The 26,375-nt window shown below is 52.8% G+C and overlaps 2 protein-coding genes across 2 annotated transcripts in view; both read right to left on the bottom strand.

Moving 5' to 3' along the window:
* Positions 1-397: 397 nt before the first annotated feature.
* Positions 398-8,281, bottom strand: ANAPC2 (anaphase promoting complex subunit 2). Its single transcript, XM_015644994.2, has 13 exons — positions 8,201-8,281; positions 6,714-7,336; positions 5,986-6,118; positions 5,284-5,458; positions 5,058-5,177; positions 4,474-4,591; positions 4,216-4,397; positions 3,948-4,089; positions 3,142-3,217; positions 2,368-2,571; positions 2,083-2,212; positions 1,563-1,798; positions 398-853 (listed from the first exon to the last, which is right to left on the bottom strand). Exons 1-13 carry the CDS (start codon positions 8,264-8,266, stop codon positions 641-643), a joined length of 2,418 nt encoding a protein of 805 aa, XP_015500480.1. The 5' UTR covers positions 8,267-8,281; the 3' UTR covers positions 398-640.
* Positions 8,282-11,392: 3,111 nt separating this feature from the next.
* TPRN (taperin) overlaps positions 11,393-26,375 on the bottom strand; it is a 15,922-nt gene continuing 939 nt past the window's right edge. The window contains exons 2-5 of the mRNA XM_015644532.3: positions 24,968-26,368; positions 13,700-13,880; positions 13,386-13,513; positions 11,393-12,617 (exon numbers count right to left, since the gene is read on the bottom strand). Of these exons, the coding sequence (XP_015500018.1) occupies positions 12,555-12,617; positions 13,386-13,513; positions 13,700-13,880; positions 24,968-26,368 (1,773 nt within the window). The 3' untranslated portion in view covers positions 11,393-12,554. The remainder of the gene's footprint in view (positions 12,618-13,385; positions 13,514-13,699; positions 13,881-24,967; positions 26,369-26,375) is intronic.

Here is a 26,375-nt window from a genome sequence, read left to right on the forward strand (position 1 = left end):
AGCAATCCCACCAGGGCCTGGATAATCCACTGGATCTCCTCCAGGAATAACCAGCTTGCCCTGAAGAACTGCTACATCTCATCCATCTAAAGCATTTTTCATCCCACAATAAAATTATTCCACACAATTTAAGAGTCCCAAACAAGGGCACCCTGCAGTTTTCCCCCAAGCCTTGGTTTTGGCCAGGGTCTCATTCATCACATCCAGCTCCAAGACACTGCTTTAGCCACACACAGAGCCCCAGACAGCAGCTGGAGCCCACAGCCCCCTCCCAAAACCTCCTGGGGCTGCACATGGAGACCAAGGAAAGACAGACAGTGCCTGGCAGACTGAGGAGCTTCCTGCCTGCCCCTCCAGCATGGGGAGGTGCCAAGAGGAAAGAAAAGAGTTGACACCATTGGAAAAAGGAGATTTATTTATTAACCAGGGAGGTGGGCCCAGGCACTCACATGAGGGAGGGAGGAATGTGTGGAGCAGACCCAGATGTGGGGTGTCCAGGCTTGTGCTGAGCTGACAGCCATTCGGGGAAGGGGGTACAGAGAACCCCCAGGGCAGAGAACCCCCAGCAGGACCCTGAGAGCTGGTGGCACTCTGGAGCAGAGCTCAGGCACAGGCAGGAGTGCCCAGGGACACTGCCAGGTCAGTTACAGTTCTTGGGCAGGCGATAGACACCCCCTGAGTAGATGAGCTGCTGGTCCCGGACCTTCTTCTGGAGGAATCCCTGCAGCTCCTGGATATCGATCTCAGTGACCACGGGGCCCGTCATCACAAACATCTTGAGCATGCTGTGAATCCTCTCCAGGGACAGGCTCTCCAGGTTGGTCAGCATGGCCTGGATGTACGTCCAGAACAGCTGCAGAGGGACACAGGCCACAGTGAATGACTGACACTACAGCATAAAGCAAATATCCCAAAAACAGGGCAGGGATGCAGCTGGCACTAAGTTCTGCTCTCAGCCATGAGCATGGGGTCTTCAAACAGGGCATATCCAACAACAGCAGCAAAGTGCTGGGACACTGAGCTAGCCAGTGGGATCTGACCTGCAGCACACACATGACCCTCTGTGGATGAACACCAGTATGACAATGCTGTGTGCACAACACACACAGTATGACTCATGGGCAGGAAAGGCACTGGAAATGTCCAGGAACCACAACAGAGAGAAGGCAGAGATCCAGCTGTTAGTACTGGGTAAGTTTTTTGGGCAGTCAGAAGTGCCAAAAAGTGTTGCTTGGGTGCATCCAAAGTAGTTATGGCTATTTTCAAATATGAAATCATGTCTCAGACTTCTTTTCTTTTTTTAAACTAAAAAAAAAAAACCAATTTGGAGATTTCCAAATGGTTCCCTTACTCAGCAGTTGGGCACTTGTCTGGAGGGAAGGCTGTGATCCAGCATCAAAAGATTAACCAAGAGATACCCACTTGAAAACCCAAATGTTTGTGCTGGACTTGGCCACTTGCAGTGGAAAATGTGAATCCATAGTGCAAACTGAATCCATCATCCTGATCAGATTCCCCAAACCCAAAACACAGGATGTTTGCATCACCACAGGGACAGGTACCTGCAGCTCCTCCTCCTTCTGGTCAGCCTGTGAGGCCATGGCAGAGTCCCCCTCCTCGTCACTGTCAATCAGAACAACTTTCTCCACCTGGTCCTTCTGCTCCTCCTCGATGACGGTGAAGGTGCCCTCGGGCTCTTCCCGCAGGACTCCCTGCTGCAGCCACAGCGTCATCTTCCTCTTCAGCGACGTCACGGGCACCTTGAGCACTTCACTCAGCTCTGTCAGCGTCCAGGTGCCTGCAGAGACCATGGAAATCAGACAGGAGATGGAGAACAGGAAACTTTCCACACCCAAGCCTGCCAGGATTTGGAAGGAAGCTGGGTAAGGCAGGGGAGGCACTGCCAGAACAAGCAGAGGGGTGCAGAGCTGTGGCCCTGCTGGGTGCTGGAAACCCTGTGGGAGAACCAAACCCATGCACCAGGTCTTGGACCTCCTGCCAGAGCTCTCAGAGCCTCCAGCTGCCCGAGGAACGTGTCTTTCCCAGCCATGGAAGCACAGACAGGGGCTGCCCAGTGCTCACTCTTGGTCTGGAAGTGCAGGATGATGGCAGCGTGCACAGGAGACACGGACAGGGAGAGCGTGCGATCAGCCAGCTCCACGTCCAGGCTCACCAGCCCCAGGTGGTACTTCCAGTTCAGGGTCCTCATGGCCTGGGAAAAGGGGGAAGCAGCTGATCCCAGCAGATCTCCCAGCAGGAACCACTGGGATGGTGGTTTAATGCAAACCCCACTGTAACAGCGTGGGCCAACCAGCAGCTGAAGGGGACTGGATAAAGCTTTCCTAAGGAGGGTTAAGCTGGGCTCACCTTTAGTTTCTCATACTTCTTGGAATACGCTTCCATGGCTTCCTTGACCTGCTCTGGAAGCTCCAGCTTCTCCTCTTTGAGTGGTGGCCAGAACTCACTGGACAGGATAACAGCCACGAGGCTGAAGGGAGGCCTCTCCTCCTCAGGGAGCTTCTCCTCCTCATCCCGAATGTTGGCGTTAATGCGCCGCGAGTCGGCCATGTCCTGCAACAGGCACAGGGGGCTCAGGGGGCTCCTCCCCTTCACAGTCAGTGCTAACCAGTGCTGAAGGAGAGGCTTCAACAAGGTGAACAGTGTTCTCTCCAAAGGGTGATGGAAAGGACGTGATCTCATGTGTATTCTACTTGGAAGTCTGCTACGTACTCAGAAAAATTTGTGGGATGTTAGAGGGAGGGGTTATAACTCAATGCTGCCTTCACTGGAGGCCTTCCACACCTGTGTTCTTCCCAGAGTGCTCCAAAAGAATCAAACTCCAGAGTCCCACCCCCAGAGGAGCTGGACAAGCCCAGCTCTTCAATGCCAGGATACTGCAGGAAGGGCAGGAGAGACAGCAGCACCAGAGCAACCACTCCCCAGAGCTGATAATCCAACCCACAGGGCTTAAAAACAGACATGATTTAAATGCACTCCTGCCTGCCACAAATCAGCCCCTCTCTGGCATTCTGGAGCCCCCACTTTCCTAAAAAACCCTTTCTGGGTCACTCCTCAAGTCCCTCCCCTTCCCCAATGGGCTCAGACACACAGGACTTGAATTAAAAAAATAAAAGGAGTTACTTTTAACATGACTTCACAGTAGTGCATCTGAGCTTCACCAAACCTGAGCTTCAGCAGCTCCACGTTCCGGATTTCCCTGGAAAGAGACACAGCAGGTCAGGCACGGGGCCCTCAGCAGGACAAACCTGGCTTGGCCTCCACCCCTCACCACACAGCCAAAAAAAGGAAGTCCCTGGCACAAGGATGCTCTTCCTAGGAAGCCTTGCAAGGCACAGTGTCTGCCCAGGATGGCTCCTGGTACCAAGGGAGGAACAGCCACCTCCTCTAGGCCAGCAGCTTTTTAAAGACAGAATCCCAGAATGGTTCAGGCTGGAATCACTGGAGCTCATCCAGTTCCACCTCCCTGCTCAAGCAGGTCCCCTGGAGCAATCACTCAGGGTTGTGTCCAGACAGGCTTGGAATATCTCCAGGGAAGGAGAATTCACAGCCTCTCTGGGCTCCTGTTCCACTCCTCAGTCACCTCTCCTTACAGCAAAGCTCTTCCTCATGTTCAGGTGGAACTTTCTGTATTTCAGAAAAACACATCTCCCATCCCTTCCACTTGAGGGGCCATCAACACGTGGGATGGAGCTAAGAGCATGTCAGTGTCTCCAAATTCCTACTCTAACACAAGCCAAGGGCAGGACTGAGCATGGAATCCTAGAGACAAACTCAAAGCTGCAAAGCAAACAGCCAAAGACACTCCTGGCTGCACAAACAGCCACTGACAGGACTGAGTCTGAAAGTTCTACCCTTCAGACAGCAGGTAAAAGAAACCTCAGGTGATTTTTCCAGGGAAGCCCTGGCTGTGGGCGCTGGGGCCTCACCTCTCAGCGCTGTAGTTGAACTGGTGCAGCAGCCTGTCAGCCAGCAGCGTGCGGTACTCGTTGATGAACAGGTCCTTGCTGCCGTAGATGCTCACCAGGAGGCTGATGATGTCTGAGGAGCGACGCTTGGAGCTCGATTTCCCTGGTGGAATCCAGTGTGACGTTAACAGGGACCTGCCCCAGCCCAGCTCCAGATGGGAGCTGCTGAAGGCTCCAGCCCATCAGGGAAAACAGCCGGCTGCCAGGACTGCTGGGCTCAGCATCTCACCTGGATCTGCATCCACTGGGTCAGGAACCCAGTCCCCTGGCTCTGAGATGTCATCATCACTCTCCTGGCCATTCTCCAGGGTCACTGGGTCAGCTTTGGAGAGCTCGTTTGCCAGGTCACCCGAGCCCTCAGCATCCCCCGTGAGACCGGCCACGATCTGCCGCACCGTGTCCTCCCGAGTCCTGCCAGCAGCAATGGAAACAGAGCGAGTGAGGGGAGGGAAAGGGGATGTGTCAGACTGCCCCACACTCCTCCTACCTCAGGTACTTCCTGATGGGCTCACAGGCAACCTCCAGGATAACCATGGAAGGGTCCAGCTCCCGCAGGGCCTTGATGGCCGAGATATACAGAGTGATGATGTCAGAGGTGTTGACTCCTGCAGGAGAGGAGCAGGAGTCAGAGTCCAGCAGCACAGAATAATGGCTTGGATGGAAGGAGTTTGGATGGTCCAAGCTCTCTGTTCTATCTGTGGTGTGGGAAGAGGAGGGCTTTGCTGCCCTACTGCCCAAGGCAATGGGGCAGATCAGATCCGTGTGCCTGAGAAACCAGTTTTGAGCATGAATGGAGGCTCAGAGCTGAGCCCTGACAGTGCAAAGAACCCTTTGCCCACCTGGACCGAAGCTAAACTTTGTGCTCCTGACCACAGTGGAGAAATGAGGCCAAAGGGGGCTGGGATGCCATCAGCTGCTGCTGCCATGCCCACTGGAACATGAAGAACGTGTGATGGGCATGGTGACTGCCCCTCACTCCTCAAACAGGAAACCAGACCAGCTCCAAGTAGATCCCCACTGATGCCCAGGCTCCTCACGGTGTCAGGACACAGACAGGGATATAAAACCCACCAGGATGCAGAAGTCTCATTTCCAGAGCATTTTTCAGGGAGCTGAGCAGCTGCTGCCTCTGGTTAGTCCTTTCCAGGCAGAATTTGAGGTCCTCCACAGCAGGCTTTGACTCTGGGAAATCTGCAAACCAAGCAGTGATCAGGAGCAGTGCCAGGCTCTGAGGGGAGGCAGTGTGGCACATCAGAGAGCTCTCTCACCCACCCAGCCCCAGCCCAGGGTGAAGCACCTCGGATGATGCTGAAGAGCTCCTCGATGCGCATGCTGGCGTAGATGCGGTAGAAGAACCTCTGGACGTGGCAGCGCCAGCGTTTCAAGGTGCTGCTGGCTTCTGGGGAGGGCTGAGCCGAGGGGCCATCCTGCAGGAACACCCTGCTGAGCCACCCAATCACCTTCTCTATCCACTGCAGATGAAAGGGAGAAACAGATGTGAACACAGAGCTGCATGCCACATCCTAACCCACCCCAGCTGGCAGAAAGAGGCAGCTGGACAAGGAGCATCACCCCCAGCTGCTCTTCAAATGTGCCCCAGCCTGGATTATAGCTGGGGAAAGCCCAGCTGAAAGAATTGGAACTTTAACTGAAGATACAGGATATTCTAATTATGGGCTCACCTACACAGAGGGAGAGCCCTCTGCTGGCCAGGTGCTGATCTTGTGGTTTTTGAACTGGAACCACAGAAATTCCCTCATTACTACAGACATCACGAGGTGAAATGTGACAGTCCTTCATGCACAGGTCAGAGCAAACCTTCCCCTCCACAATCAGCCAAAATTGGGAGTTTTAGCCACCTCTCCTGCCAGGCCTGCTGGAAGTCAAAGCCCTGGACCAGGTGTTGAAGTTGGAATCTGCTTTTAGCCTGCTGGCTAAAACCCAACAAGAGCTGCACATCTCCCAGGGAGGACTCTCACTGCCCCCACACCTGCCTTACCTCTTGGAACTCGTTGAGGAAGGAGTGCTCGTACTCCCCACGGCAGCGCTGCTCCATCCTCTCCTCGATCATCCTGTGCAAGATGGTGGTGACAGCATCAGCGCTCACCCTCTCCAGCAAATTCAGCCGGCGGCTGCGGGCACAGGGACACTGTCAGGAACGTGTGGGGGCAAAGGCACCAGCAGATCAAGAAAATCTTATAGCTGAAGGCACCACCCTCCCTGTGCATTCCACTGAGGCAGGCCCAGCTCAGGCCACAAGCTCTGAGAGCCCACAGAGATGTGCTACCTGTGCAACACACGGCATGACTGCTATCCCATCTTCCTTACTGACATTATTTACAGCCATCAGAAGCCTTTTAATTTTAAAGAGTTTTCATAGAATCAGAGAATGGTTTGGGTTGGAAGAGACCTTAAAGATCATCTAGTCCAAAGCCCTGACATGGGCAGGGACACCTTGTACTAGCTTGTTCTTTGTGGTCAGAGACCTCAGAGCAAGAGGAGAATATTCTCATATCCAGGGAGAGGAATGTTCTGTCTAAAGATCTGCTCTTGTTCAACCACCAGTTGAAAGCAGAAAGTCCATGTTGAGTTCTCTACCCGCCACCATGACACTGCCTGACCTCACACAGCTCCTCCTGTTCTCAGGGATCAATAAAACCTGCTGCTGCTCCCCATCCAGACTCCCCCTTGCTCCGAGTGACAGCCACCACCCCGTGAGATACCTACAGAATGTCATTGAGCTGCTGGAACTGTCCCATGGCTTCAGGGCACCAGCACTGCTCCCTCTTGCTGCTGCAGCCTGCACAGAGCTGGCCCTCTCCTCCGCCCTCCTCTGGGTCACTCTCCTGCTCGGGCTCACTCATGCTGCTCTCACTCTCGTTCGTTCCATCCTCTCCTTTCTTCCACTGCCGCATGTATATCCTGAACGTGCGGCTGTAGAACTGCTGGATCATCTCCTGGAAGGATTTGGTCGTGGAGAAGAAGAGGATAGCTTTGAACATGGTGTAGACCTTCTCCTTCAGCGTCTGAGCACCTGTCCCCAGGAGCAGGCCTGCTTTGGTCCACTGCTCCAGGAGCTCCAGGCTGTTCAGGTAGGGCTCCAGGCGGCACTTGAGCAGCCTGAACGCATCCAGGAGCAGCACTGCGCACTGGGGCTCCTCAACCATGTTCTCATACTGGCTAATGCAGATCCAGAACTCGGGGGCGATATTCGCCTGCAGGTCAGTCTGCAGCACCTCGATGAACCACTCCTCCACGATGGAGTGCAAGTCGTAGCACTGCAGCACCTCCAGGGCTGCCCGGAGCTCGGCATCCTGCAGCGGCCCCGCAGCTTCAGCCCTCGGGGTTGCCTGGGAAGTGGAGGGAACACAAGGTAAGCATTTGTTGGAGGACACTGGGACTCTGCTGCCAGGGATGCTGCTCCTCCACGGTGACCTGCCAGGGTCTCAGCCCACCGCTGGATGCCCAGCGCACCCTCCCAGGGCTCACACCCGCACACATCACTGCTGTCCCTGCTGGTGGCCGCTGCAGGACACAGCTGCTGGTGGGAATGCTGTGAGCCACCCTTGGGCACCCAAAATACAGGGCTCTGGAGCAAAACCCTTCTTTGGCCAACACCAGTTCCATCAGACGGAGTGGGAGCAGAGCCACAGCACGGCCGGGCAAGCTGTGGCCTTTTGGTCCTGCTCCTGGTTGGGCTGATAGGGAGAGGGGCGGCTGGACCCTGACAGCCCCCAGCAGCCACCACCCCTCGCACTCCCAGGAGCTCCTTCCCCTCCTCCCCGGCCCCGGCAGCGCCGGCCGTTCCTCCCCTGGCCCGAGCCGTTCCTCCCTCAGCCCCGGCCGTTCCTCCCTCAGCCCCGGCCGTTCCTCCCTCAGCCCCGGCCGTTCCTCCTCCAACACCGGCCGTTCCTCCTCCACCCCCGGCCGTTCCTCCTCCAGCCCCGGCCGTTCCTCCTCCACCCCCGGCCGTTCCTCCCTCAGCCCCGGCCGTTCCTCCCTCCACCCCCGGCCGTTCCTCCCTCAGCTCCGGCCGTTCCTCCCTCAGCCCCGGCCGTTCCCACCCGCCCCGCGGACCCAGAGCCGGCGAGGCCCGGCCGGGGAGGAGCCGAGGCCGGAGCATCCCGGGGGGCGGCGGCTCGGGCCTGCCCCGTGCCCGGCGGAGCGCAGCGACCCGTGAGGGCCCGCCCGGTCCCCGCTCGGTCCCCGCTCACCAGCCCCAGCGCGGCGGGCGGCACCAGCGCGGTGCTGAGCGTGTGCCAGGCGGCCGAGAGCTCCATTCGGGCCGCAGGAAGGGGCGGAGCGGCGGCGATGAGCGGCACCGGGGCCGCGCTGCGGGGGCACCACGAGGCGCTGCGGGAGGGTGAGCGGGGCCGGGCGGGCAGCGGGGCCGGGGGCCGGGCAGGGGGAGCGGGCCCGTCTGACGCTGCCGTCCCGCAGGGCTGGCGGAGCTCCGCGCCCGGCAGAACGAGCTGAGCGGGCGGATCCGGGCCAAGGAGGTGGAGCGGAGCCGGCTGCAGGCTCGGCTCGCCCTGCTCTCCCGGCGCTTGTCCGACACCAGCGAGAGCCTGGCCGGGCTCCGGTCCGCCCGAGCCCACATCGCCCGCACCATCGCCGACATGGACACGGCCTCCGGGCAGGTACTGACAGCGAGCAGCGCTCAGGGCGCTCGGTGTGTTGAGACTGGAGGAGAGCCCAAGATTTAGTGTAGTTTCTTTTTGGTCCCTGTGTGTGTTACTGCCAGGCGGGATCTGCTTGATCCCCACAGACAGGGGCAGAGCTGTTCTGTATTAAACACCAACAGCTTTTTGTTTTTTAAAAAAGGATCTTCCCAGCCTCTTTTCAGATGAGTAACAATCTTCCTCTTGGTGACCAGGCAGAGTTTGTGTCAGAAATACCCCCATTAGCTGCTGCCTAAATTCTCCTCCAGTTTGCATTTTGGATGTGACCAACTACTGTGTCAGCTCCTCTTCTGTCCCCAAGTCAGTGCTTTCCCCGGCAATCACTTGTCAGATGAAGCTGGAGCTGTTTCCTCGACCTCCTTCAAGACCTGATGGTTTGAAGTGAAGGGGGAAACTCATATAAAAATTTAAAAGCTTAAAAACTGTGTTGTAAGGTACACAAACCAACAGCCCCTGTAAAAAGAAACCTTACCTGAGATCCAAGTCACACCCCCAGCCTGCGGATTAATTTGTTTATTGAAAGGAACTGACACGGGAGGTAGAAGGAGGTGGTGAGGAGGAGATGCTGGTGTTCCACAGACAGAAAGTAACAGAGTTCCTTTCCTGTGGATGTACATCCCTGCTTTGTCACTCCTTGCTTTCTGCCAGCCCCCACAGGACTTCACCTTCCTCCAGCACCTTGTCCTGTGGGGCACTTCCTCAGCTCCTCACTTGGTGATTTTCCACAAACTCAAAGGAACATAGTTTTTTTTGGGACTATAACCATCACATTTGGTTACAGTTTGTCCACTGTGTTAAAAGTTTTAACTGGTGAGATGGACAGGGAGAAAGGTCCCCTAAATATGTTGTAGCCTAGAGCATAGGAAGCAGGGATATTAGATTATGTACACAGTGAGCTAAAAATAGGAGAAAATTAATAACAGATCTAGTCTGCCATAAGGTCACTGTAGATTTGAGTTAGTCTTGAAGCCTGAAACCCAAAATGTGCAGTTGTAACAGTGGAAAAGAGTTAAGACTGGGTCTGCTGAGCATAATTTAATACTGATCTAAAAAGCCCAAGGTACCAAATCTCCCTTAATAAAGCCCCCCAAACCAACCAAATACACCCCAGTCTGCTTCAGGCAGTTCTCTGTCTAGTGCTCCATGGCAGATAAATTGCTTAGGGCCTTTCTTATTCAGAATATGAACACAAACCAGAAATTCTCCCACAGATATTCCCACAGTGAGGATAATAAATCACCGGGAATTAGAGCCTGAAGGGTGGGAGAACCCCTATTGCTGCAAGGCAGATCAGTTGAATTGAAAGGGAATTCATAAGAGAAACAGTTTATGTAAAAATAAGCTATTTTTATTTCTTTCCCAGATACTGGACAATTCTCAGACATTGCTAGATCTCCTGAAGGAAGAAATGGGGGATCTTGGTAAAGCCATTGAGCCACAAAGCACTTCATTAGGACCACGAGTACGTCGACAAAAGCATTCCTAAATTTCTTCTTCAGCCTGGAAAGTCCTGTTGGCCAGAGAGAGCTGCTGTTGTGGGACAAGGATGCCACACATTTAATAAAAGCCTTTGCTTTGCAGAAGTACATGTTCCTTTCAGATGTGCTTTGGTATTAGTCAGAGATCCACTAAAGCTGATCCTCAAATGCTCCAGATCAGGGTAGGCATTTACAAAAAAAAAAAATACCCTTCATTTTAAGCACAGCCATCCTGAGGCACATCCCAGGAGGTGAGCCATCAGCTAAAGCTCCTGCCCTTGGGACAGCACTCACCCTGCTCTGCCCGCAGGGAGCTGGAGGACCCGGGCAGGGATTAGGCCATGGAGCTGGGAAGTGCAAAGGAGTGCTCAGTGAGGTGTGAATCCCAGCTCCGAGGTAGAGCAGGATCACCGGGGGAAGGAGCAGAGCCAGCAGCACACTCTGCACTGCCACACCCCCGAGCTGTCCTGCCCACAGGGCTGCAGGCACAGAATTGGCTCCCACGAGAACCAGAGCAGTGTTGGAGCTGCAGGACAGTGTTGGCTTTAGCATTCCTCATGGATCCACAGGAGAACTAAGCCAGGGCTAGTTCAGACCCCTTGTCCCTAACTTGAGTTGAAAGCAGCTTTGCTTTATCACCTGCAGTTGTGCTAGAAACAGAGCTGCCTTAAATTGACCTGGGTTTTTCCACAGGGAAAGATGTTCACTGGGACATTTTTTGCTAGAAAAGCTCTGCTGAAAACTCATCCCTTAAATCTAGCAGTCAGCAGCAGTCTCACATTTTCCCTGATTCCAGCCCAGTCTCAGCACCTTATCCTGAAGTATTTCATTAATGGGAGAAGCCTCAACGCCTGGAGCTCCATGGTCCTTGTGTCATGTCCCAGGCAGGTGCACTGCAGACACATCCTGCTTCTGGCAAAGTCACACAGGCAGCAGATCTGAAACCAGCTTGGAATGGACAAGGAGGTGCAAAATGTTTCTTTGTGCCCCCCCCAACCAACATCTAACAAACTACTGAGTAGCTCTTTTTTTTTCTTTTTTTTTTTTTTTGCATTATCTTTCCAAAAGTATTTAGGCACCCAGGGCAGAAGGGAACAGCTACATGTAGGTATGTCCTAACATTTAATCCTGTATTTTTTTTTAGCAGAACAACCTTCCCTTGCTGCTACAACAGACACCAAACCAAGTGCAAGGTATGCAAAGCATTTTCAGTTCACAGACCAGTGTCACTTGAGCAGATACCATCTATAAGAGACAAACCAGTAACCATCAAATTTAATCAAAATACCAGATCATCCTTTGGATCACACCCCACATGGGGGTACCACTCATTCCATAAAGCCCAAAGAGGCCAGATCTGTTCTCACCACATCTCTTTTAATCCCAAAGTACAAATCTCATTAGCAGCACTGCTCCATCTGTTCCAGAGTGCAATTTTGACCCTGAGTTTACAGTAGTAGAAAACTTGAATGGAAGATTCTAGCAGAGTCCTTTGCATATTGGCTGCATTAAACAATTACAATAGAACTATAAAAATCCTAGAAAAAACAAAAATAACCCACATTCCTTGTTCAAGTTCTGCAGAAGAAAGGAGTGAAACTGCCCTCCTGTGCTTTGATTAGAGGAGCAGAGCAAGTGTGGCTTGAAGGAAGCAACCAAGAGAGATCAATCAGATCTGGGACAAAGCAACAAGAGGAGCTGGCAAACTGGAGCACAACCAGCAATTCCCAGAGACTGGATGCCAGAGCTGGGAAGAACAGACCAAAGCTATGGCCAATGTTTGGAAGTCTTCAAGAGGCTCAAAACAGTCTGGACATTTTTCTACTCATTGGTGCAAAAATAACACCTAAAGCTAAAGGCATTCATTGCTTTTCCCATCCCTCCCTCAGGGTGTTCTCAGTGAACTCCACAAGCATGTAACTGGCTTTTTTCATGGCATAACTCATGGCACATGAATTCCATGATGTTTCAGTGAAACCAGAGCCAGAAACACGCAAAGGACAAGCCCTGAAGCTTCAGTGACACCCAGTGTGTCAAATCACAGCCACGCTGTGAACCTGCCTTGCTGCCCAGAGCTCCAACTCCAGAGCCATCCTCCACTGGGGAGAAGGATTGCAAAAGCTTTCCAGACCCTGCACAGTGCCTGGACTCAGACTAGCAGTAAGAAAAATCAACATCCACCCCAGGATTACAGATGTCCTCCCCACACTTGCTAACCAGCAGCTGATCTTGAACAAGGAATATGCAAGGCCACAGGCAGAATAAATCAATCGCCTTGAAAGCAGTAATTGGGTCCCAAAATCCAGTGCAAATATTCTCTGAAGATGCCCGAGAGCAGGTGTTCCACCCTTGGCAGCAGGATCCGGGGAAAGCCGTGGTTTGGGGGCGGTTTGGGTGGCGGTTCCAGCTCAGAAATAGAGCGCGGGTTCGCTGCTGAAATCCGAGAGACCGCCCTTCTCCGCCGGGGTGAGCTGTGGGCAGAGCACAGGGAGACCACGGTGCTGTCAGAGCCCCTCACCCTTGCATGGTGCCTTGGCTCCCAGCCTGGCTGAGCTGGATGTGTTTAGTTAGTGCCCCCCTCCCCAAACGTGCCCAGGAGTGTCAAAGTCCTGCAATGGTTTGGGTTGGAAGGGATTTTAAAACCCATCTGGTTCCAGCCTCGTGCCAGGAGCAGGGAGGGACACACTCCACTATCCCAGGTGGCTGCCAGCCCCATCCAATCTGGCCTTGGACACTTCCAGAGCTTCACAGGGAGCAATTTCTTCCCAATATCTAATCTAAATCTCTTTTAGTTTAAAACTGTTCCCCCTTGTCCTATCAATTTAAAAGAAAAATAAAAAAATCAATCTCCCTGTTTTTTATAAGCTGTCTTTAGGTCCTGGAAGGGGCTCTGAGGTCTCACTGGAGCCTTCCCTTCTCCAGGTGAAGGCCCCCAGTTCTCCCAGCCTGGCTCCAGAGCAGAGGGGCATCTCCATGGCCTCCTCTGGACTTGTTCCAACAGATCCACGTCTTTCCTGTGCTGAGCACAGAGTGTGCCAGCTGCCTTGAGTCTCCTTCACAGAGCCAGCTATGGTAGTGGCAGTGGGACAGTGTTTTGGTCCCTTGGGAGCAGTGACACAGCTCCCTGGGCAGGAACACAAACACAGGTGTGCAGGGAAAGGCACATCCTGTCCCATCCACTGCCTGGAACAACCCCCACACCACAAAAGAGCACAAGAGTTGATTATTTATAGCCTCACCATGACTTGGTTCCCATGGGCATCAGCTTCCTTTGGGAGGGGTCCCTCTGCAGCAGGACCCTCATACTTCTGCTCCTGCCACTCACTGAACTTCACAGAGTGCTTTGGGGTGTAGCTGGATAAATCTGCTGGAAGGAGAAAGATGAGGTAAATATTTCTCACCACCTCAAAAAGAAGTGGGACCAGGATCCCAACAGGCCCAGCCCATCTGCAGCATTTCCACCCATGTGGAGCCCCTTAAGAGTTCATGGGAAACGTGAGCAGTGTCAGACAGCACCAGAAACCCCACAGTGCCAACACAGTGCCTCACTCACCTGAGTTAGGTGTACTGGGATGCAAAGTGCTGTTTGGGCGTGGAACATAAAAGGTACGAGATTTTTCCTCCTCTGTTTCAGAAGCGTGTCCTTCCTCTTCCTCATCCTCTTCTGCCAGGGAGCTCTCTGAGGGGTACTCAAACATCGTCTGCAAACTCGTCTCGTTGAAAGAGATCTTCATCTGGGCAAGAGCAAAGGAGAATTATCAGGGAGATTCAACTAAAAATAGAGTCAAGTTCAACAGCAATCCTTGCACTAAGAGAAGTTCATCACCTGTGAATAACTGAGGAAGAAAATTTGGGACTGGCTGTAGGACTGTAATCATCATTAGGATGCTGCTGAAATGAACCAGGAATGAAGCGAGGCATTTCTGCTGGAAACAGGGACTGCCTGGCTCTCTCCCCCCTGTGACACCCAGCAGGTGGTGGAAGTAGCTCCAGATGTGCTTGAACAAGCTGAGAAGAAAAGCTGAGGGAAAGGTTTGTTCCCCTGCAGCCTTGCCTGTCCTAACCATTATCTACCGCTGTGCTCCAGGGATCTGGTTACAGGTCACCTCAACAGGTGCAGAGGAGATTCACTGGCAAAAACTTCACACCAGCAAAAGTGAAGGTGGAGAAAAAGCACAACAGCTCTTTGTAAGTACTCCAGAAATAACCACCAAGGAGCAGAGAACTGCTGATGCCAGCACACATCAGACAAACAAGGAGGATAAGCCTGCCAGGAGTAAGTTCATGCCAAAAGTAGGGAAGTATTTAGCCAACACAGATCAAGGTTCAGGAGCAGCTGTCTAAAAGGGTGTTGTGATCCCTTTACTTCTAAAGACAATTAAAATTCAGCTAATAGGGTTATGAACAGAATGGAAAGGACGTGGCAGCTTGTGGACAGGAGCCTGATGGTTCTGATCTCTCTCTCCAGATGCTGTGTAATGACTGGCCAGGGGCAAGTGCAGCACATTTATCCCATATTTCTGTCATACAGAAAGTCCCCAGAGGCTGGCAAGTGGCACCTGGCCCCAAGCAGCCCTCAGGCACCACCGTGCCCAGGGGCACCCATTCCCTGTCACAGCAGCAGCTGGAGCACCGGAGTGACACTGCTAGGGGCTGCCAAAGTCACATCTGGATGTCCCCAAGGGCCAGAGCTGCCAGCAGGTCACAACCTGTGCTGCCCATGCCCAGGAGCCCTGGGGGGATCAGAGCAGACAGGGAGAATTTCACTGCTGCTTTTCAGCAAAGCACAAGGACAGTTTAGGTCAAATCTGGGCAACAGAGGGAGCAGCTGCAGCTCCTGCACACTGCAAACCCACAGCTGGAGCTCTGTGCCACTCTGGCCCAGGGCAGGATGGCCCTTGGACACAGGCTGCTCCCAGGAGAAGGAGGATGGAGGGAACCAGCTGCCTTTCCCCATTCCCTGCCCCAGCCAGAGCTGCTCTGAGTCTCCCCAAATGACACATGAGGAGAAGAGAGATTCTATTTCAGAGAAAAGGGGTTGGAATTAAATGGTCCTGAAGCTAAGAGCATCCCAGTTGCTGCTCCCTGAATTTCCCATCCCTGCTGCTGACCTAGATGTTCCCTGATCCGAGCCAGGCTGTCAGTGCTCACAATGTGGTGACTGTCCTGTGGGGGTGAGCCACTCTGCCAGACCAGGGACTGCACACAGGCCACTGACCAGCGCTGCCAGTGGCACTGAAGGGCAAGAAGTACTTGGCTGAATATGGAAAACAAAGCAGACAGGAGAGATATGCCTTGGAGTTTAGAATTTAAGCTTGGGAGATGGAACTAAACGCTCCTGGGTTTCTGCTATCTGGAGGAAATCTCTAAGGAAATGACTTTTGAGTACAGATTGGACCAAAGGTGCATGCAGTGCTGGAGGAGAAAACAGCCTCAGCTGTTTTGCTCAGGGAGCAAAACTACAGGGCAGAACAGAGCAGAGTCTGGAGGCACCAACATCCCACAGAGAGACCAGAGACAACAACAGCCCCAAACTCAACAGCTCCCACTCTCCACAGCCAGCTCAAGCAATGCTGGAGCCCTTCACACAGAGCACTCAGGCCCTGGCACAGGGGCACAGCTGGGCCAAGATCACCTGCAAGGCTCACCCAGGCAGGTGTGGGGCACAGGGGCACCGTGGCACCAGTTCCCCACCACCACAGGGATCTGTCCTAGGGCAGATCCCAGCCCTGCTCCCAGAGCCTGCAGCAGGCAGAGCCCCAGGGCTGCTCACTGATCCCCTGGGCACACCCAGAGCAAACACCAGGCACTGGCACAGGATGGGCCCTGGGGCATCCAGTCAGCCCTGCCCATGGGGAGAGAGCCCAAACCCCAAAACCTGCTGTGGCAGCACCTGAGCTCCCCTCTCTAAGCACCAGAGGGATTCAGGGAAGCACAAAGCAGCTCTGCTCGACCCAACAGAACAGGGAGGGCAAAGCATTCAGGCAAAACCAGGGGACACAGGGGGCAGAGAAATGAGTGGCTACAGAGCACAACTGAGCTCTGTGTGCAAGGAACAGGCAGCTTCAGTCCCAGGAACCAGCTAAAAAGGAAAACCAAGAGCCCAGTCATGGCACAGACAACAGGTTTGCACAGCCAGCAGCGCTTTGCCAGACCACAGAGACTTTTATGGGAACACAAAAGGCAACAGGGGACGTTTCTTTAGAAGACAAGCGTGTCCCAGCAGAGCCCAGCTTGCTGGAGCCCAGCCAGAGGCCTCTGCTCATTCTGTCTCAGCACTGTCTCTGCCCCAGCAGCAGCTGCCAGTTGTGGCAAGGAAGAATTTTGCACCCTTCAGCTGTGGATGTTTGCAGGGATTTGTCACTCTTTGCTCAGCTGGAGGCTTCACCCACAGCTGTGTCAGAAACCCAGGGTCCAACCCAAACTCATATATACATATATATATATATATATATAAAATATATAAAAATCTATATATAAATACTCTGGCCAGCAATCAGACACACTGGAAAAAGTAAAGCAGGCTTTTCAGGAAATATTGTGCTGTTCAACCAATAAGTTCTTGTTGCCATAGCAAAAATCATTTATTTATTTGCTAGGATTTGAACAGTAATGAGTAATAGAATATCCAGGAAAGAGAAGCCAGGGCAAACATTGCCCAACAAAGCGTAAATCTGAGTAGTCATGCAGATCTCATTTAGAAAAGGGAAGTCAACCTTGTGTCAGGCTGTCAGGTTCTAACACAGAACAACCTCCCAGCTGCCAGGGAGTGACAGGGAAGGTCTCTGCACAGACAAATAACTGCTTGTGAGACTGGAAATGGGGTAGGAGCAGAGATTTTTATGGTGGACAAAGATCCCCAAAGGGTTTACCCTGCTCTTCCCATCTGACCAGTCCCACAGAGCAGCAGATTTAGCAAAAGGAGACAGAAAAGCAGTTCATAAACTCCAAAGCTCTGCAGAGACCTTCAGTTTTTTCACAGCAGCCTGCAGTCAATGATCTAGACAACTCCCAGAAAAGAAACTTTCAGATAAAGGAGTTTTGGGGAAATGAACCATTTTTTTGGAGTTAGCAATGAGCTTGTCTATGTGCTTATCCTTTTGAAAACTCAGTCATGTATCAGCCCAAATTGTTGAATAACTCCAGACACAAACTATGTAGGCAGCCTGGAACAGTACCTGGAACACCAGCACATCTCCAAGGCATTTGCTATCATTCAGCAGATAAGGAGCTTTTGTGCCTCTAAAGCCTTTCCTTGACACAGAAATAAAGGGTTTTTCCCTGACAAGAATCCCTAGGAACAGAGGGGACTTGAGGCTTGGTTCCTATATCGGATTAACCCTGCACTGCTGTGGCTGAAGCATTCTAAGTATTCCCAGAAAACGGCAGATTCAGAAACGTACCCTTCTGTCATTCTGTACAAAAAGAAGAGCTGGCTGTGACACCAGAGAATCACTTGATCATGCTTTTCCAAGAAGTGTTTCCTTAGACTGACTTTTGCTCAGCCATTAACTGCACCTCAGTGAGTTACTGAGTTAAGAGCACTAAAGATTTACAGCAGGAGCACATGGGGGAAGCCCAGAGTGGCTGGCAAAGGAGACATTTCCTCCAGGATCACATCCCAGCTCCCAAGCCACAAGGCAAAACAGGAAAGTCTCCATTTACAAGGCAACCCACAAAGCCAGCTCTGTGTAATCAATATGCTGAAGCACATGGCAGATAGGAGCAATGCATGGAGATTCGAAATATTAAACTCCTTGTGCAAGACACTGGCAAGTTTCAAATTCCTGATGAGAAGTGACAGGGCAGAGACAGCCCCAAGAGCATGTGGGGCAGGTGGCTTGGTTAACTCTTCACTGTGCTGGACAAGAGGAGATTCCAGTGCCCACACAAGCACAGCTGGAGCCCCAGTGTGCCAGAGCACAGAGCAGCCATTCACCCTGGGAGCCCTTTATTCCTCCTCACATCTGCAGGAAGAAGAGCCAGAGCCTTCCACAGATTAACAAGCAATTCAAAAATTACTTATTTGGCCCCTAAGAACCGGACAAATCTCCCTACTAGCACGAAACAAATCTCATCTGAATTCACAAAGGGAGCAGGACAAGCAAGGTACAATTAGTGTCAAGACTTGGTGTCCTCAAAAAAATCACACAGAGCTCCCCAAGAGCAGAGGATTTCACAGGCAGCCCTTTTGTAGCTACAACAAGATGCACTGCTGGGAGCTGCCATCCACAAACATTTCTGTGCAAGCCAGACTGCCCAGAGCAGCTCATAAAAATACCCGAGTTTGGTGCTGGAATGGGACCCATGGAGCATCATTCCATGGGAACAGAGAGAGGCTGGGAGCAGAATTAGTTCCCACCCTGTCAAGGAGTTCATTCAGGACCAAAAGGCTCCCATGATGTGAACAGTATCACCTGCACAAGAGTTCATGTCTCTCTTGCCCTTTTTCCCTCTCTTTTAACATGCAAAAGGAATTTCTTTGATGAGAAGCAAGTGCATCAGGCTCACCAGGAGCCTCAGGGCTCAGAGCTGCATTTCCACTGCCTGCAAGCGACACAATTTCCCTACACACACACACAAGTGTTTTGTCTGAGATATTTCCTACAATCTTGCAATGCCCACAAAGCAGCAGCTCCATCCTGCCAAGTTCCCAAGATCATCCCAAGGGCACTTCTCGGAAAACATCAGCACAGAATTCCTCCGGCCCAGATTTTCCCAGGATGTTTGTGAAGTGGCTCTGTGTGATACAGACACTTCATGTGACTCTTCCTGCACAAACTGGCAAACAGGGATATCCTCCCAGCCCCACAGACCGCAGTCACTGGAAGTTTGGGTTATAAATAGGTTTTAAATTCAGGTTTCACTTGGGAGGGGGGTGAGCACAACCCCTGAAGTGAAGGAGATGCTGCTGCAGCAGCTCTTACCCAGATTTCCTTTACTGCCACTGCATCCAGAAACTAAATATTTTCATTTTCCCTGCTGTTCCCCACATATACAGACCAGCAGGAATCCTGCCCCAGCCACCCCAGTGTCCTCCTCTGCTCTTCTCAGAACACCATGACCACATACTGGAAAAACCAGAGTGGGAAGGAAAACCCAAACCCAAAACAAACTGAATCCTTGAGCTGGAGGAAAATTATAAATCATCTCCAATCTGGTCCACAGATTAGGGAAACTGATTAAGAAAACGTTAACTGTAATCCTCATGATTAGAGTTCAGAGCACAAAGTACTTCCAATCTCCTCTGGAGCTCTGGGGCAGGCTGAGCCCTGGGCACGTCCTAACCAGCTTCAAAGCCAGGCTCTGCTCTTTATTTGCGTAAGAGTTTCTATTTTAGCCCTCCTGTCCCATTCCCTGCAATGCTGACAGCAGCAGGCAGGACATGGGGGGGAATTTGGGACCAGCTCAGGCTGTCACTGCAGAATGAAAAGCATGGGAGTGGTGAGGCCATGCAGAGCCTCAGTCACAGAAAGTTTCCCACTCCAGAGATGAGATAAATCTGATTCATCTGCTCTGCCAGGGCTTCATACAACAAAGTCTCAGCACTTCAAGGTGCTGGCATGCAGAGGGGAAACAAAAAACCACCCACTGCCCCACCACAGCCTCAGGGGCAGCTTGTGAAGTGGTTTGAAAGCTGTAACTGCAGCAAATTCTGATTTCCAGTCTTGAGCCATCATCACAGGAAAAAAAATAAAAATCAGTGGAATTAGCAAAGGGCAGGAAAATGGCCCTGTCTGGGTGAAAGAGCTTGCTGCCATCTGACAGCTCATGGAGATCATCTCTGCAGGGCAGGGACCGCACTTCATCATCCAAGACATTTATTTCCTGAGCATGACTTATCACTGCTGACCTCATCTCCTAAAAATGCAATACATCCATGTCAGATACTGCCATGGCCCCTCCTTAAAGGTGGCAGATGAATCTGCCCCAGCAGAGCACAGCCAGAGACAGAAAATAGAACAGGAACACGCAGTTCTCCAAGAGCTAAAGAACACAAATCTGTGCCCTGACCCCTCCAAAACACAGAGATGACATAATCAAAGGAATTTTTGAAGAGAGGTTTCTTCTACCCCCAGATTAATTTACTTGTGTTATGGTTAATTTACTTGTGTTATAGCAAAAAAAAAAACAGCATAAAAAAACTTCAGGCAGCCACCAGTATTTAGACTCCACACTGTGCAGACTTGCTCCAAACAGGTCTGGGCAACAGCTGGAAATGTTGATCCCTGCCAACATCCCAAGCCTACACCTGGTTCTCACAGGAGACCATCTCCAGCAGAACTGAACAGATGGAAAACTGCAGAGCAAGAAGTTGAGCAGGTTCAACCAACAGAGCTGCTGCCCATGATCAGAACTGAGGGGTATTTAAAATAATTTTTTGTTTAACAGACTTTTGAGTGGGAATTTGGAAGCCACATTCAGGCAGCTCAAAAGAGTAGGATATGGACCATATGCTGAAGTTTGTGTGAGGTGGAACTTTTTGAAGTTCAGCTGAACATCTCTGAAGATAATTTAGCTGCAGGCTCCAACAGTTTGGATCCCACCAGCCTCGTTCCCTTAATCCCTGCTCACACCAGTGCGAGTCGCCTGCCAGCACATGGCAAACTGCCAGCTGTGACAAACAAAAACATCAAACCCATCAACACCCCGATGTCTGCTGGCTCTCAGGTCCTGTTATGAGCAGGGCTTTGGGTGGCCTGGCCAGAATTCGTTCACCTTCCCTGCAGGATCTCCAGGAGGTCCTGGAGAGGAAAACCCTCGGGATGCAGGAGCAGGGTCAGGGCAGAGTCCAGCCTCCAAGGAAAGGACAGCCTGAAACCAGTCACGGCTCGTGGGGAGCCTGGCTGGCTCTGCAGTGCTCTGTCCTTCCCCAGATCTCACTCCAACACACATGTTCTGCAGAAACCCAGATTTCTATCTCGCTGACAACTTTATTAGACATTATTCTGGCAGGTAACCAAACCACCACTGCCTCTTGTCAGCTCAGATGAGCAAGATTTTATCCTCTGTGATCCCAAAGATCCACATCCTGCAGCAAAGCCTTCCCTTCCTCCTGGTGCTGCTGAAATGCCTTTACTTCTCTGCAATAACAGAGTACAAAGAGGAGCCCTGAGCAGAGGTCACCAACAGTGTGCTGCATCCTCTGCCCCACTCCCAGTTTAGAATAAAGGTCAGTAGGTCTCCTTCCACCCCTGCACATGTATCCTGTCCTCTCTGAGAGCCCAGCCAGCTCCTCCAGCAGCTGCCCAGCAGCTCCTGGCACATCCCTTTGGAGCTGCAAACACTGCTCAGACTGAGTTCCACCCACACTGCTTTATCTGAACTGCTGCTGGCACTGCCTGGAGAGGTCCCAGAACAGCCCCAGAGCAGATGAACAGCCCTGGAGGGCACCTGAACCCCTCCTGAGCACAGGAGCTCCAGCTCATCCAGCCCCCAGGGTGAGCAGGGCTGGGGCTCTGCCCTCCACCTGCAGAGCCTGATGTGTCCCATCACACCCAGCCCCACACTGATCTTCACAGCCCCACACTGATCTTCACAGCCCCACAACAGAGCTGGGAACAGATTTATTTATTTCCTAAACATCATCTTTCTCTCTCTCCCTCACCAAGCTCCAGCTCCAACCCCCAAAGTAACAGCTGCTTCACATATCTGAAGGTCTGGAAGGAGCAATAAAGCTGTTTATCCTGAAAGACCTTGAGGCAGCAGCATCCCTGAGGCCACAGCCAAGTCACAAGTCCCACAGGCACTGTCAGCAGCCAGGAGCAGGGGCTGGAGCTCCCTCTGTGCAGAGCATGGAAAAGGGAGGCTGAATTTCTACATTTGAAGAAAAACACCATCTGCATCTCAGAGAACAGTGGGGTGCAACTGGCAGGGCTGACACCCTCCTTCCCAATAAATGATCAGCACAGACACTCATTGATCCACAGCATTTCCAAACTCTGCTGACCTGCTCTTTATCTCCCAGATTCCTGCTGGGCACCAGCAAACAGTTAAATTTTTCCAAGTTCTTGACGTTTCACTAAACACTACTTTCTTGAGTATGGAGCATAATTAAAGACCTTTTAAAGGCAAGGTTTGGAAAGGAAGATGCTTGGCACAGGAAGGGCTTGCTCACCCCAAAAGACAGAGGAAGCTGCTCAGTAAAACCAGCATCAGGTTTTGACACCCCAAAAGAGAAAGGGGATTGGTTTTAACAAAGAACTGCAGCTCTCAGATCACAAGAACTGTCTGTTTCTGCCCAATTCAGGCCAAAATCAAGTTTCTGAAAACCCCAACACAGCTACAAAACAGAACTCTTGTTTTTGGCTGGTTGCCTTGGAGACACAGAGTGATCTCTTGGGAAGAAACCAAGGAATGCATCCTAATCCGAGCTCCTTCCTTTTCAGGCATCAACACTCAGCTTTATTACCCAGAGTAAAAGCCACAAACATCCTCTAGGTCAAGAGTAAACAGAAATCTTTCCATTTGTCCACCATCAGTATCTTCTAGACCCTGGCTACAAAATCATACTCTGTGCTTGACTGAGCAGGAAGGGAAGTAAAAGAAAAATGGGTGTTTCTCCCACACCACATTTCATTTCCCCCAGAAACTTGAGTTTTGACTACTTTCCTACAGCTTATTTTTCAAGGGGTCCCTATTTGTTTCATCATCCTGAGTTCTGCAAATATAACAGGCAGTTTCTCTTTTGCTTTTTAATCTCTCTCCTCTCAGAAACCAAATGTTTACACACAAGTTCTCCTGCAGGACGACCCCACACACATTTCTCAGGGAACAGCTGTGTGTGCACCTTGCAGGATTTGGCACCTCAGCAGGGCAGTTAATGCTGTTAAGCTGATAAAGAACAGGGGCAGAGAAGCTCCACGACCTGCCCAATGTCACACACAAATCCACCAGTGACACACAAAGCAGCAGTTAACCAGTATCACACAATATTTTAGGCTGGGAAAGGTCCTCTGGAGGTCTCTAGCCCAAACGCCCGTTTTTAGGAGGACTGACCTGCCAGTTGCTCAAAGCTTTCTCCTGGCAAGTTTCAGGCTGGACATGCCACGACTTCTCTAGGTTTGACCAACCAAAAAACAATTCAATCACTGCACTGGAGTTGTGCTCATCTCCCTCCCTCATTTTGGTACTGTTAAGGACACCTTCCACTCTGCACCATTTAACTGGTTTTACTCAGGGCTTTGTTCTTTGTGCCCCAACAGCATCCCCTACTCAGAAAAATCAGCTCCTCAGCTCTGTCAGAAGTAGGGCTTACCCAAATATAACCATCCACAAGATTCCCTCTGTGTCCTCTGCTCCATCCTAAGAGCACTCACAACTCTAACATGCTGTATTAATTTTTTCACCATTTATACCACACACCCAATTTGGTGTAAATCCAATTAACACCCCAAATTGAACCTGAACAGAGCCAAAAGAGCTGCAGGGAGTGCAAGCCAGCAGGTGTTTAAGCAGCAGAACAACTCCAGTCTCACCAAGCATTTCCCTGTAGTAAAACAAGGAAAAACTTCAGGAGCACTGAGCAAGAATCAACACTCCTGCTCATTTGCTTGTTCTGGATCTCAAGGTGCTCCAGACCTGCTCCCTGCATTAGTCACCATCAAATTACCACAGGCTTCGTGTGCTTAGGGAGGAATTTGACAGCGTTAAGCCAGGGAAGCAGCACTCCCTGCCTCCCTTCAAATGAGATGCATTCTGCTCAAAGGATTTCCTCAAATTATAATGCTCAGTGCCTCAGGCACCCATGAGCATTCAGTGCCTCAGTTATCTACTTGGATTTGGGTAACGGAATTGTCCCACAACAGTTCCCACTATGGAAAAACATGTCCCATCACAGCCCTAAAAGTTGGGATTTGCTACCTCAGTGTGCTGCTTCCAGAGCCCAACAACTCTCCCCTGCTCCCCTTATCACATCCAGATGCATTTCACCAAGCCCTACAAAGATTAATTCTCAATTTAGGGCTCACAAGGATCTACACTACTCCCCAAGCCGTGAGAAAATCTGGCATTCGCTCACTCCAGAGGCATTTGGAGCAACCAGCGTCTCCTGGATCTTCAGAGCTGTAGCTGCACATACAGAACGAGCAGGTGGTATAATCCTATCAAGGGGAGTTAAGGTCTTTGCTGATCTCTTTCTGCCTAATCGAGACCCAATTCCTGAGCCTCTATCAATAGATCACTAATGCGGGGAAGACACCAAAGCCACCAAGTGACCACGGGCAGCTCAACACGCCCAACCCCTCAGACACAGCCTGCAGCTGCTCAAACCCTGCAGCTCCCCCTGAGCTCCCAAATTCCTGAAATATTTTACTCTCCATTATCGTATCTCCAAGAAGGGATGGGGTGGGAGAGGCCCTGCAGTTATCACAGGGCAAATCCCACCCTCAGCTGCTTGGTGGGACAGCACCCAGTGCCCCCTCCCTGAGAGCAAATTCCATTTAACGCCAAGTCCCGTCTCCCAGCTGTGGTCCTCAGGCTCCCTTTAAAGTTCCAGGAGACAGTAAAAGCAAACAAGACACTGCTTGCAAAGAGTTACAAACTCTCCTAACGTTGGATACTATGAAATATTATTCCTTGGTTCATTCCTCGCCATTCTGAAATATCCTGTGCATCAGTGTGGTGGAGTTCCACCTGCCCTCTCCTGTCTTCCACCTGCCCAAAGGCTTCACTTCTGTTTTACCCCCCGTTTCAGCCAGCTCTGGGGGCAGCCTCTGGTTGGGGCAAACACCCTGCCCGTGCTCCCAGCGATGCCTCCTGAGAAGCCAAACCCAAACCAGCACTTCCAGCCTGGCTGCTGAGCACAGAGGTGCCCGGTTACCTTCTTGCGGCGCGAGCCCGTCTTGCTCATGCAGGACCTCTCCAGGGACAGGTACCCCCCGATCACTTCAATCTCGTTCACCGTGGGGTAGCGCTTTTTATGAGATATCCCCACTTGGGGCCCATCAGCGTTCTCCACGGCTTTGCCTCTTCCTTTGCCGTCCTCTTCCTCCTCCTCTTCCTCCCGCTGTGGCCTTCCGCTGGCATCGGCGAGAGCCTGCAGCCCCGGGCCCACGGGTTTCCTTTTGGGCACGACAGTGAAGGTGCTGCCTCCCCTCTGCTGGGGAGCAGAGTGTGGTCTGTAGAGGGGCACGGAGGAAATCTCCATCTCCAGGTCAGGGCCAGCTCCTCCGGGCTGATTCGCCAAGCTCCCGGTCCTCGCAGCTGGGCCAGCCCTGGGAAGAAGCTCCCCGCTGTCCGGCTCCACAATGTCATCGATGTAAGTCACAGGTACCAAGGGATCCAGAGGCGCCGCTGGGGAAGTGATGGGCTCTTCCTGCTCCGGGGCGGAGGCCCTGGGAGGCTCCTGGGGTGCCTTCTCCTCCGAGGGCGCCGGGCCTGGCCTGGCAACCTGGGGCTGAGCCGGGCTGCCCTCCCGGCGGGGCACGAAGACGAAGGAATTGCGCGAATTCAGGCGCAGCTTGGCCAGAGCCTGTGCCTGCAGGTCGTGGGCTGGGATGGCCGCCAAGTCGGGCTTGGGGGCCGGGTGGATTTCGAAGGAGCCCCCGGCCCGCGGGGCTGAGGCGGAGAGCGGCCGAGTGGCACTGGGGGCCGGACTGGCACTGGGCAGGGGCGACACGGCCGCTTCGGCCTCCTCCGCCTTTGGCCTCCTGGCGTTGGCTCTGGCATGGGAAGGGCTGGTGGATGGCACTGGTGGCCCCTTGGGCGTCGCGGGGCGGCCGGCGGGGACAGCACCGGGCTCGGGGACGCGGGTGCTGGGGGGCTGCCCCCGGGGAGTGACCGTGAAGGAGTTGGAGCTGATCTTGTGGAGAAAGCAGTTGGCCTGAGGGGCCGCAGCCTTGGGGGCCGCTGGCACCGCCTGGGGGGCTGCAGCCCGGGGGGGAGCCGGGGTGGGCTGGGGGGGCACGGGCTGGGGGGTGACAGCCCGGGGAGGGGGTGCGGGCTGGGGGGTGACAATCCGGGCAGGGGGTGCCGTGGGTTGGGGGGTGACAGCCCGTGGGGAAACCGTGGGCGGGGGAGTGACAACCCTCGGGGGGCCCGTGGGCGGAGGGGTGACAGCCCGGGGGGGAGCCGGCTGCAGGACCGTGGGCTGGGGGGCCACCGGCACCGCGGGCGGAGTGGCGGCCCGGGGGGAAACCGGGAGCGGCGGAGGGGTGGCCGGGACCGCCGGTGGAGATGCCGGTCCCGCCTTTGGCGCCGGAGCCCGGGGGAAGCCGGGTCCCTTGTGG

Source organism: Parus major, chromosome 17 (assembly GCF_001522545.3).
Source record: "Parus major isolate Abel chromosome 17, Parus_major1.1, whole genome shotgun sequence".
Classification (NCBI taxonomy): Eukaryota; Metazoa; Chordata; class Aves; order Passeriformes; family Paridae; genus Parus; species Parus major.